We start from the raw sequence: 12,867 nt of genomic DNA, 5'->3' as shown, positions 1-12,867 counted from the left end.
GTTATGTCTCTATATAATGTTTGCTTTGAAATTCTATTTATTTTATTTTGCATATTTATGTTGTGAAAAGGGGCTTGTAGGCTTCCCAGGCTGTGGAAGGGATCTGATGAGCATAAAGTCCAACAGTGTTCTTGTACACAGTGAAGCCAGCCGGGAAGGCAAGTTGTGGCCATTACAAATGGCAATTACTCCTCCACAGGGAAGTTATGACCAGGGAACAGTCTGGCATCACAAAAATACAACTTTCATGAGCAGAGTTATTACTCAAAAGATACAGACCTCAGTGGTGTTCAAAAGATAGAAACCTCAGTGGTTCCGCTGCCTGCCTTGCAAGTGCAATGACCTGAGTTTGAACCCCAGTAACAACAACAACGACAAAAAAGATATAGACCTCACAAGATTCTGATTAACTAATGCTGACTACCCTAAAACAGAACTAAACAATGATATCCACCTAATGGTACGGAGATCAGACAGGGTTTACGCTCTAATACGCGTGAAACAAATAAAGATCCTGAATGAATGCGCTTCTAGAAATTTTTATTTGTCTGATTGGGTCTTCTAGGTATTTCAAAATAATTACCTAATTCTTCAATATAAAAAAAACAAAAAAGAACAGCCAGGCATGGTGGTGCTTGCCTGCAACTCCAGCACTTGGGAGGCTGAGGCTGGAGGCTAAGTAGGAATTAGAGGCCAGCCTGGGCTCCATAGTGAGTTCAAGGTCAGCCTGAACTACATAGTGAGACCATGGCCAAAACAAACAAACAAAAAAATTCACACACACACACACACACACATAAAACAGGGATCTACTGTGTTCCTTTCAGAGAGAAACATTCTAACTCCAACATGTGAACAGAAATAGCAAAAAACTAATTTGTTCTCATCTCTATCCAAAAGGGTACAAAATAATCAAACACAGCTATGTCAAAACGGAAAACAATCCAAAGGTAATTCACATTGTCTAGGGAATGCATTTGAACACTGTAGTAAATGTGTCTGACATTCCCAGATTTGAAACCATATTAAATTTACACACATACATACATACATATATACACAGAGGCAAGTAAGATTTATTTTCAGAAGAATCAAGCAAATCATTTCATCAATCTTTCTGCAATAACTTTCCTTGACTTAAGATTTAAAACCAAACAATTAAATATAATATCTGGGTCCCCCAAATATAAATTCAGATTATGAATGAAGTCACAGACACATAACAAAAACAAGCAAGAATTGGTCAAATTATCTGAGTTTAGTATTTATAATATTACATTTTATGATATTACCTAGTTGAAATGGGTACAAAATGAGGAAATGCATTCCTATTCAAAACAAAAAGTGTTTTTATAAATTGGAAATAATTCTGAAGTACTCAGTTCTATTCTTAAAGGTTGAAAGGGGAAAGTATGTTTTCTACACTGTTCCACTGAGAACTTCTGTGTCTTCTAAGCTTTTGCAGCAATCAAACCAGGATTATAACATCAGATTAAGGTTTTGACTTTCAGAAAATGTTTAGAGTTTAAAAGTAAACAGAATATTTAAAAATTTAATTACCATTTCATGAGTATTTTCTACCCTTTGTTACCAAAAATATATAGTTTTTATCTAAAACTAAAGTATGCATATTTGAACTTCTGTTAGTAAAACTGTGACTTTTCTATATTGTTGTCATAAAAGTCAGTTACAGGAGACCGGCAGTATTTTATATGATGAGAATGTTTAGTTGATGTTTTCTCTTCCTTTTTTTTTTTTTTTTTTTTTAGAACAATGATCTTCAAAAGTGGGAACAACAGAGTCATAGAATAAACAACACAAAAATAAATAAATAAATAAAACTTCACAGAGGGTGTGAGAGAAAAGATAAGAGAGGTCAGTGTCTCAAGTCATCAAATTCTTTGGCTTCCATATTGACACGTCTATGATAAGAAACTAAAAAGGATATACAGAGAAAAATATTTAACTTGTAGGATACTTGTAGATTTCTAATCTTTGATGTTACCACTTTTAATTAGGCTAATGATCTATTATCACAAGGATCTAAATTATATGTCATGAAATTTGTGCAAGTTATTTAAATCTTTTGTTTTGATCATTTTCTTAAAATCAGATGTTCCCAATAATTAAATAATTTTTAAAAATTCAGTGAACAATATATACTAGCAATTATTACAGTACTAGTATAGATTTTATAGTATAATTAATAATGCAATATTGTAATGAGAGTATCCAGAAAAGAATCAATTTATCTCAAAAGCTACCTTAAAATATGACTTGATTTTATGGTTCTACTACACTTAGAAAACACAGAATTCAAAAGCTATAGTTGTTTTGACAAGTTGTGAGTAATGTCATTTATTATTCAAGCTATCATACTTCTTAGTATTAAAAAAGCAGTGTAATTAAAATTTATTTTGAGTGGGTGTGGAGGCTGAGGCAGGAGAACTGCAGCAAGTTCAAGGCCAGCCTGAACTATATATCGAGACCCTGTCTCAAAACAAAATAATAATGATTAACAAATAAAATTCATTTTGAAAAAATTATTTTGAACTCTGAATTTTTTTCATTGTTTCTATTTGAGAATTCTAATGCTGCTGTAGTAAATAAGGATGGATACATATTTATAGTATGCATATTTAAAGAAAATATAATAATGTAAAAATCACACAAAAACACATCATTTTTTTCCAAGGTTTAATTTTAACTACTAAATTTTAAATGAATAGGATGCCAATCCAAGTCTTTGCTTATTTGTAATGCACAAACCATATTTTCAACTTGTAGGTGAAATCCATTCTTTTTACTATTAGATAATTTTCACCCTTATTTATGGTCTCTCTTCAATTTTTTCCCCTTGAGTCCTTTTTCTTCAACAGTTTAACAAGTCTCTTCTGGATCAGCTAAAGAGCAATCCTAGCACAATAATGTTTCAACTTGCAAGGAAGAACACCCTTGTTGAGCTGATAGAACTCCACCAGCTGGATTAGATCCGTAAATCTTGTGTGGCCATCATCCAGGGTGTGGAACATTTCACCATCATCTTCAACCTGTAACAGGAAAAGCAGCACATTGGGAAAGAAAGACAGCACATGAGCCAAGAGGACACTCCCTTTCCACTGCATACGATGTCTTCATATACCAAGACGGACAAGCTTATAAAACTAAGCAGGATGCAAAGAACACTGCAGCATGCCAACTTCTTCGTCACAATGTCACCTGCATTTTACAAAATGGTCTCTGAAGCAACAATGTGGCTTTACTGTTTATCCTTGTAATTCTCCCAGTACTTTGTTTAGTCAGGATAGTACAACTATTTTTGAATCACTCAACAGTGAGAAATCTGTGCTATTCACTATAAAAGCAAAGAGAAGAATTTAAGAGTCCTCACTTAACAGAAATTAATTTCCATTTCTATATACTGTCTAATTAATGCCTCAGTTGGTATACTAAAATGAATATTCACAAAATTTATATGAGCAAATTGGTTCCACAGCAATCAAATAATATACTAATGGGATGCCAGTTGGGTTTTTTTATGGTTTGGGGAGGAGGGGAATCTTCTAGCATTAAACAATTCAGACTAGGAGATACTGACCATATAATCAAAGAAACAGGAAAAATAGTTTATACGCTTTGGATAATTCCAGAAAGAGGCAACCAAAAGAAAAACATGACATCTTTCTGAAATTTGCAGACTGAATCTATTGTACACGGACTTGATTCCAGTGTACACAACACAAACACAGATTCACGTGAGTCTAGATGCACAGCAGCAGAAGCAACAGAAATCTCAAAGCAAACTGTCACCCATGAGTAGAAATCACAGAAATTCTAAAAATGTTCTCAGAATAATTTAGATGTCCATCAGCTCCATGGCTCCTGAGTTTCTATCCGTAATGATTAAAACAAACCAGCAAAACAGAAAGATGAAAAACAAACAAAAACAACGTTTTGAGAAAAGAGAAGGGAAAGAGCTTTAAAATAATATTTTTTAAAGAATTGATAGAAGGATTCAGGAGATTCTTCAGTGGCCTTTTAACAATAGGTGGCATAAGGACTATAAGGTATTGCTAAATCATGTTTCAGAGAAAAAAGGAAATTTAATTTTTACAATTCCTGTATTTCTTATATTAATTCAGGCTCATAAAACCATTTTTGCCAAACTTAACTCTAGTCAAAGCAAAAGCACCCATATTATATTTAATAAAAGAAACAAAAGAAAACCATAGTTTCCAAAAGGCTTATGCATTAAGATCATTTCTAATATGTGAATGTGAAATCACAAATTACTTACTGGTATAATTTGAAAGTGCTTTATTTTTTGTCCATGACTCATTGACAGTACAAAAGTTTTGGGGTTACTCTGACTATCCCGGACCAAGAACACTCTAAAAAGAGAGAAGGAATTTCAATATGTTTTTATATTTACTTATGGATTTCATAGATAGCGTGTAACAAATCCAGAAAGTGCATTCATAAAAGTGGTAGCCAGGGACTCCTTTATTCTATATTCAGTGGGTAAGATTATCCACTTGACAACATGTTATAACAAAAACTATCACTAACATCAGTGCCAATGTAATTTTAATAGGATAAATATACAGCCCATTTGTCAGAATGTTGGTTCACAGTAACTAATATAATGTTATGTTTGCATCCATAAAGAGTACTACATGCTTTTTCCATTGGGAAATTGGATATTACCATGTAACTCTTTATTAGTATATTTGCTATTTTACTAATGTGTCACATTAGGTCCCTGAAAAGAGATAATTATTTAGCATGAAATAATTTTTACCCCCACTTCTACACTGGATCCGCTTTCTTCTTTTGATTCTTGTTTCTACTATCATATATACAACAGAAAGTAAGAAATGAATATATTCTAAAAATGAATCTTGAAATTGCTTACAATATGCAAGCAAAATGTTTTAAGTAAAAGAAGCATCCTCAGACATGCACTTTAACCTGAAGAATGCAACAGAAAAGCTTCCTAGCATCAGGCTAGGAATACAAGTCTTGGCCTAATGGCCAAAGGAAAAAAAGGCTTCTGGGCATGGATTCCTTTTTACTGGCATTGCAGTGGAAGACCAGTTTTGTATTAATTACTGTCAAATACACTGTGTAAATGGTCCCTACTGGTGACTCCAATACACATCCCACTGTGCCTGGACAGAGAGGCAGCTAAATTTGAGGCTTCACAGATATCTGATGAAATTATCATTTCATTTGTGTTGTATGAAATTCTGACGCTGTATCACTGGGTGAGGGCACAAGAGGGTGTTTCACTGGTAAACTAAGCTATTAATTATTTTTCCCTTCCCAAGAAGATCTCCACTACCACCTAGTGGACCACTTGGCACCATCACATCTTTCCAGAGAAATACAGACAACAATTAAAAATACAGATGTGGTCATTCTTTATACAATTATTTCATTCAATTTATAAATGTTGAGGTTTGAAATAAAGAGAATTCTAATATTCCAAAACATTTCAATTATTCTTTGTGATTTATACTTTTCTTGGTTTCACCAGATTGTAACTCTGTTGATTAATTTATATCCATAAAGACTATGATCCATGCATATAAAATCTTTTCTTAGAGTCTGTGAAATACTAACTCACTATTAATAATCTGCCATGTGAAAATGAATGTTTTTATCTAAATATAAGCATTAAATCAGCTCAAATCCTCGTCATCATTTTAAGTCAAACTTTAAAGATAAAAGAGCCCATCACCACTTAAGTTGAAACTGGTTTAATTTCTCATCTAACCCTGAGTACAACCTCCCCCATTTGCACTCCATTTGGAAACGAATTTAGCCAGTGTTGTAAACAGTACTTGAGTAACACTGAGTAACTTAAGAGGCAATAACTCTTTCATAATACATTTTATATTTCTCTTTGTACTCTGTGGTATTTCATTGCAATACGGCAGGAGAAATTATCAAAAAGTACTCTTTTCATAGGCTTATATTATTTTTTTACTGTTAAAATTTACAGAAAAAGCAAAAGGGAAATAAACAAATGGAGAAAAAGTAAACACACTCAAATATACATCAGAAAAAGCAGTGACATAATACACCCTGCGTCATACCTTACAAAGTACAATATGTATAACATCATGATTGGAACCATACTTTGAAATCATGCCTACATTCAAATTAAAATGTTGATACCCAAACCAGTTTAATTTTTTCTTTCATGAATATCTGAGATGCTAGACTTGGCACAGAATGGACATAAATGCCCAATGGTTGAAAACAAAGCATCCTCTTCAGTCATCTATCCATTTACACAAAAATAATAGGCAAGCACTGCGTACCAGGTATTGTACAGGTATTGCTGTAATATTTGAACCACTATTACAGAACGAAGCACTACTGCTTTACGAGAAGCCAAAACTAAAACATCTTAGTATTCTAATTATTGTCTATAGGAGAAATCCAAATCACCACCACTCAAAACCAAAATTATCAAACTCACCCATCCACGAGTCCTTGCTGAATAATCAGTCTCTGGGCCTCATCTCTAGAAATTCTGTGGTGAAACCATGGCTGGCAGCGATGGATAGCTGAAGAAATAAGATGAGCAAAGTCACAGGTTTGTTCAAAATGATGTTTCCCTGTGTGCACTTCCCTCCCTAAGCACTTGGTGACTACAGTTAAGCGCACCGACCTGCCCGCCACATCCACTGCAAGGAGACATACCCATGTTTGCAGCAGAGCTCTGGGAGGAGGCCGTGGGGCTACCATGAATGCCCAGACGTAAACATCCTTTTTTCTGAACAAGGAAGGGAAAAACAGATCTCAAATGTTTGGGTGAAAGAAACTGAATTCATAAATATTTTTAAAGAAAGTCAAAGTATTAGTTACCCTCCAAGCGAGTCCTTCTTCAACAGCAACTGAAAGGGCTTCAGTGGGGTTTTCTATAACTCTGCTTTTCTGACCTGAGAAGTCCATTGCCACCAGGGAATTCTCTGATATACTTCTCTAGAAAAAGAATACACATCAGTTTGCACCATGACAGCATCACGGAAAGTTATCTTCTCAGTGCTTTGCTGGCAGCATGCTTTCACTCTAGACTGAGAATCCAAACGAGGCTATCCAGAGATTTCAAAAGTTGAAATACACGTTCAAGATTAAATGATAATATAAAATATTTTGGTTAAATATGGTTATTTGTTAAGATAAGTGAATTAAGTGCTAAATAAAAATATGAAAAACTTTGAATGAAAGCAGGAGAAACAAAACTTTCTTTTCACAGTCTTGGGTAAAATGGCTAAACTCCCACGGAGAAAGAAGTAACGCTTTCTATGATTAAAAAGGCACCTTACTTCTTTCTGATTAAGCCTTTAGATTCATCAATTATCCACTAAATATCAAATCCAGCTATTTTGTGAGATTCAAGATCCATATGAGCATTATCGCCTTAGAAATGGCACTATGTTCTCTTTTTCTTTTTCTTTTTTTTTTGGTTTTTTGAGACAGGGTCTCACTATGTAGTTGAGACTGACCTGGAACTCACTATGGAGCCCAGGCCGGTCTTGAACTCACAGCAATCCTCCTGCTTCAGCCTCCCAAATGCTAGGATTACAGGCGTGTACCACCACGCCTGGCTGGCACTTATGTTTTATAATGGAACAAACTAGAGTATGTTTTTTATAAGCTTGTAACAAACTTTTACATTACTTGGAAAATGAAATTTATTGGAGTAATAATTAGGAGAATTTGACATTAAAATTTCTATAGTTTCATGTGCATTTTTTCTTTTGTACAGTGATGAGGCACATGGGCAAAGGAGAGCTGGAAAAATAAATCTGAATGACAGAAAAACTGACTCATAAAGAAGACATCTTGAGGCCAGAGATGTAGCTCAGCAAGGTCCTGAGTTCAATCCCTGGTACTGGAAAAAGAATCAAAAAGAAGACCTCTAGGTAAACAAAATCTAAACAAGTGCTACACTCATTGTTTTTGCTAATTCCTCCTCCTCTTGCTCTTACTTCTCCTCCTCCTGCTTGCTGGTACCGGGGATTGAACACAGGGCCTTCTCACTAGCTACATCCCCAGTCCTTTTTTATTTTGGGTCACGGTGTTGCTTAATTGCTAAACTGCCCCAGCTGGGCTCGAACTTGCAATTGTCTTTTCCCCCTGCCTCAGGTGTTGGGCTTACAGGCAGGAGTTACCACAACTAGCTGCTAATTACTTCTTATATTCATATTCCATGAAGTGAAAGTAAAATATCCAACACTTAAATTTTGTTTTTATATTCTTGAGGTTCTGCTTCACAACCATCATCTAAAAATCATGACACCCCACAAGAAGTCATAAATCCTAAAGAAAAGAGGCAGCTGTCAAAATCTAGACTCAAGAATATCATTAATTTTATACAATGGGAAGTTAAAATCCCCCAAAAAATTTTAAATGAAAAATATTTAACATTCTCTATTAATTAAGCAAAAGTGGAATACTATTTTTACTCAGTAGTAAGATATTTTTCCAGAAGGAAAAAATTGAAAATGAAAAATATTTATTATTCTCCATACATGAATAGATAGGCAAAACCAGAAATGGAATTATAATGGTAAAGTGTGAGCCACTGCGCATGCGAGAGGTCATGGCTTTCACAGTTTTATGTCCTTCACTCAATGTGGATTCAGCCATACCTTGACTGTTTGAAGAGATTACTTAGTCAAATGTGGGCTTCAAACAAAACGACCAACAAGAAAATATTTAGCATTTTGTTATCACTGCATCATACACCCCACTTTCTTAGCATCTGTTATTTCTCCTCAAACCATGTGACAGTGATCCAGAGCCTTACATGGTTCTAGAGATTTGGTATGCAATCTTCCACTTGTTAGAGGGGCTTTTATAACTGACAGCTGCTCTTTCCAGACAGAGGCTGTCTCAGTAATCTGTTTGCTGTCACACCTTAGTTTGCCCTTCTCACCCTGTGGTCTTCTGTGCTGGGCTAAGGACCACTCAGACATACTTTGGTTTCACCAACTTTCATGAGAAGCATCTACCTACCCACACCAGATAGAAACTATCCTCATTCTTAATGATAGCTTCATCCTTAAAATAGCTCTTTTTTCATATGCCTAGGTGGATCCTGTAATCTCAAGTTCCTGATAACACAAAAATACTGTTGGAAAAAAGTAAATATAACATAATCTGTTTTCTATTTTTTCCTTCAATATTGCAGGCCAGAATGTAAAACAAGATCCCATGTTCCATAATTACCAGACAAACGTAGGAGACTAGAAGATAAATACGAACTTTTCATCTGCTGCATTAAGTATACTAAGGGGAAATATGGAATACAGCAAATGTTTTCCACTGAATGGCAGGTGGTAGATGAAAAATTAATAGTTTACCTTTGGTGGACAAAGAAAAAGAAGTAAAGTAGAGTCTGACAAACTTAAAAGGTCATTTTCAGCTCAATTTCTTTCACACAGGAAAGCAATGTTGATAACATTCAGAATTGGTTATACTTATCCAATATTTGTCCCACTTTCCAGCATATTCTTATTAGAGAATGAACAAGGCAGATCCTAAAAAATGGTCTATAATCTTAATGGCTCGGCTTTTGAAGAAAGAGGAGGCCTGAGTAAGCCTTAGTTAGCCAAGCCGTGCTTTGAGATCAGATCTATCCACTCTGCTTGTACTGAGCTTTTCATGTAAAATGTTTTCTAGGCAATTTAGCTACCTGGAAACTAGTAGTCATACACTCTTGGTCATTTCATTTAAAGGATCTAGATAAACTTGCAGCTTAGTAATTAACAAGAAGACAGAATTCCCTTAGATATTATCTCTCATCTACTTCATACAGAACCATGGGATTAATGAGATTATGATATGAGATTATGCAACTCTGTTATTATTTTACATTGTAGGACACCAAGGTCACATAAAATAATTATGGTAAAAGCACCAACATGTCCTGTCTAGGGTTCTTTTATGTACCACAGAATGGCAAAGACAGGAAGAAACTGTCTGGCAAGTGCAAGGACCTGAGTGCGAACCCTGGTACAAAAAAAAAAAAAAAAAGAAAAAGAAAAAGAATGTCTAGCCCAGGGTCAAACATGAAGAATAAAAAGAACTTGAGAAAGGGAAAGATGCCAGAGTAAACTCCAGTAGTATATCACAGAAACTCTAAGACCTGAAATCACAACACCTGAAGAAACATCTTAGTAAAGAGAAAAGAAAAAAGAGTAAAAAACCAATAAGAAAACTAAAAACTAAAACCAAGAAAAAGGCAACAAGAAAACTAAAAACAATACACTGGAGAAACTGAAAGCAATGCAGAGAAAAGAATTAAGCCATCTGGAAGGCTGACCCTGACTCCAGGGGTGGGGACCTGTCTCCAGAAATACAAGGTAAGCACAGATTGGGCCAGCAGTGCTATACCCAAGAAAGGCACAATTGCAAACTGCAAATACAGTGTGGTACTTTACTCTGAAAGTGGTTCCACCTACATGGCAGGCTAGAGTTGGAGAAGAAATCCATTGCAGCAGGAGCCATTTTCGGAAAGGTTTTAAGACTGAGCCACCCTGGGAATCAGAATTGACAGAACAACTATACTTCAGGGTGTCTGAGGTCACCCTACAAAATAACTGGAAAACAGCTGCAAGAGTCAGCTGTATTGGATCAATACAGTTGAAAAGAGGGGGTGAGCTAATCAAAAACTCTGAGAAATTTAGGTAGCAGTGAACTTAGGCCAGGAAGAACACAGTGGTCCTATCCATTGTTGTGAGAAGCCAGGCTGGTTGCGTGTGGTTTTTCTGAGGGGAATGTGTCTAAAAGAGTTGGCACTAAATCCAGAGACTGCTTGACCCCTGCCCTCACTAGGATAATAATTCAATGACAGGATTCTGTAACCATTCCTGCTGGCTTGAATCTCCAGTGGTACATGACTGACTGTCCCATCAGTCCTCTACTTGAATTACCAGGGGCTAGCAATTCAACATCAGACAATGGAATGTTAAATCAGAGCTGCCTGGCAGGAAGGCATGCAAATTGCAGCCCCATCATGAATGTGTTAAAGTATTAACTCTCAATGTCAACAGTCTCAACTCTCCAAAAGACACAGACTGTCAAAATGAATCCAAAAGGGCCGGGGATTTAGCTCAGTGGTTCTGCCACCTGCCTTGCAAGTGCAAGGATCCGAGTTCAATCTCCGGTACCAAAAAAACAAACAAAAAAAAATGAATCCAAAATTGATATGCAAGCATATATTGCCTACAGGAGACACACTTCATGCAAAAGGAAGCTCAGAAACTAATGGTGAAAGGATAGAAAAACGATACTCAATGCAACTGGAGCCTAAAAGCAAGCAGAAGCAGTTACTTTATTTTTAAACAAAATAGACTTCAAGTCAAAACTGATCAGAAGAGAGAAAGATGCCTACTACATACAGGTAAAATGAACAACTCAACAAATGGAGATCACAACTGTAAATATCTATGCATCGAATGTTGGTGCACCCAACTTCACAAAACAAAAATTACTGAACATAAAGGGACAGACACCAATACAATCATACTAGGGGACTTCAACACCCCACTCTCACAATTAGGTCCACCAGATAAAACATTAGGAAAGAAATTTCAGAGTTAAAACACACCACTGAACAAGTAGACTTAACAAACAGGTATAGTGTTTCATTCAGCAACAACAGAATACACATTTTCTTGGCAGAACACATAAATTTTTCCAAAATAGACCTTTTTTTAGGACACAAAGCATGCTTAAATAAATACAAAAGAGCTACAATAATCTGTATACTACTGGATCAATACTGGCAAAATGATCTTATTACTAAAACTGATATAAAGTGTAATGTAATCCCAATCAATATTCCAACATCATTAATCATAGAACTAGAAAAAAATTTCCTAAAATTTATAGACCCAGAATAGCAAAAGCAATCCTGGGCAAAAAGAGCAAAGCAGGAGGCAGCACAATCCCAGACTTCAAGTTATATTATAAAGCTACAGTCATAAAAACAGCATGACAATGACATAAAAGCAAAGATGTGAATCAGTGGAAGTGAACAGGAGAGGAAGATACAACCCACATGATCATGTAGCCATCTAACTTTTTACAAAGGGGCCAAAAATATACACTGGAGGAATAATAGCCTCTTTCACAAATGGTGCTGGGGAAACTAGCTATCTACATGCAAAAGATTCAATCTAGACCCATATCTCTCACCCTATACTGAAACAGAATCAAACAAATCAAATACCTAGCTATTGAAACAGCAACACTTAATCTAACAGAAGGAAAAACAGGTAAAACTCTTGAAGATATAAGCATAGGCAAGGACTTTCTGATTTGACCACCACTTGCGCAGAATTATCAGCAAGAATCAAATTAAAAAGCTTCTCAGGCTGGGGATTTAGTTCAATGGCATCTTGCCTTCCTCACAAGCACAAGGTCCTGAGTTAAATCCCTGGCACCACAAAAAAAAAAAAAAAAAGCTTCTGCACAAAAAGGAAAAACCAACAGAGTGAAAAGAAAACCTATTGAATGAGAGAAAAAAATTTGCTAGCTATTCCTTGGACATAAAGACCAACATCTAGAATATATAAATAACTCAAAAACTTAGGTTTCCCCCTAAAAAAGACTCAACCAAAAAATGGACAAGTGAAATGAATAGACACTTCTAAAGAATAGAAGTGCAGAGTTTCTTCAGCTGCCTGCCTGCCTGCCTGCCTGCGATCACCTGGCGGCGTGCGCGCGAGCTCCCGGGCTGGGCGACAACAGACCCAGGAAGGCCCCAAAGACCCCGGAGGGGGTTTCTTCAGCTGCCTGCCTGCCTGCCTGCGATCACTCGGCGGCGTGCGCGCGAGCTCC

The 12,867-nt window shown here is 36.0% G+C and overlaps 1 protein-coding gene across 1 annotated transcript in view; it reads right to left on the bottom strand.

The window, feature by feature from the left end:
* Positions 1 to 2,516: 2,516 nt before the first annotated feature.
* Positions 2,517 to 12,867, bottom strand: part of Grb14 (growth factor receptor bound protein 14) — an 85,846-nt gene continuing 75,495 nt past the window's right edge. Inside the window, exons 9-13 of the mRNA XM_010606866.3 lie at positions 6,880 to 6,996; positions 6,715 to 6,787; positions 6,491 to 6,578; positions 4,298 to 4,391; positions 2,517 to 3,050 (exon numbers count right to left, since the gene is read on the bottom strand). Coding sequence (XP_010605168.1) covers positions 2,904 to 3,050; positions 4,298 to 4,391; positions 6,491 to 6,578; positions 6,715 to 6,787; positions 6,880 to 6,996 — 519 coding nt within the window. The 3' untranslated portion in view covers positions 2,517 to 2,903. The remainder of the gene's footprint in view (positions 3,051 to 4,297; positions 4,392 to 6,490; positions 6,579 to 6,714; positions 6,788 to 6,879; positions 6,997 to 12,867) is intronic.

This window comes from Fukomys damarensis, unplaced genomic scaffold (genome assembly GCF_012274545.1).
Source record: "Fukomys damarensis isolate Sample0158 unplaced genomic scaffold, DMR_v1.0_HiC HiC_scaffold_26, whole genome shotgun sequence".
In the NCBI taxonomy this organism is placed as follows: domain Eukaryota; kingdom Metazoa; phylum Chordata; class Mammalia; order Rodentia; family Bathyergidae; genus Fukomys; species Fukomys damarensis.
Note: the sequence above shows the minus strand (reverse complement) of the source record. Positions and strands in the feature narration are given on the sequence as shown.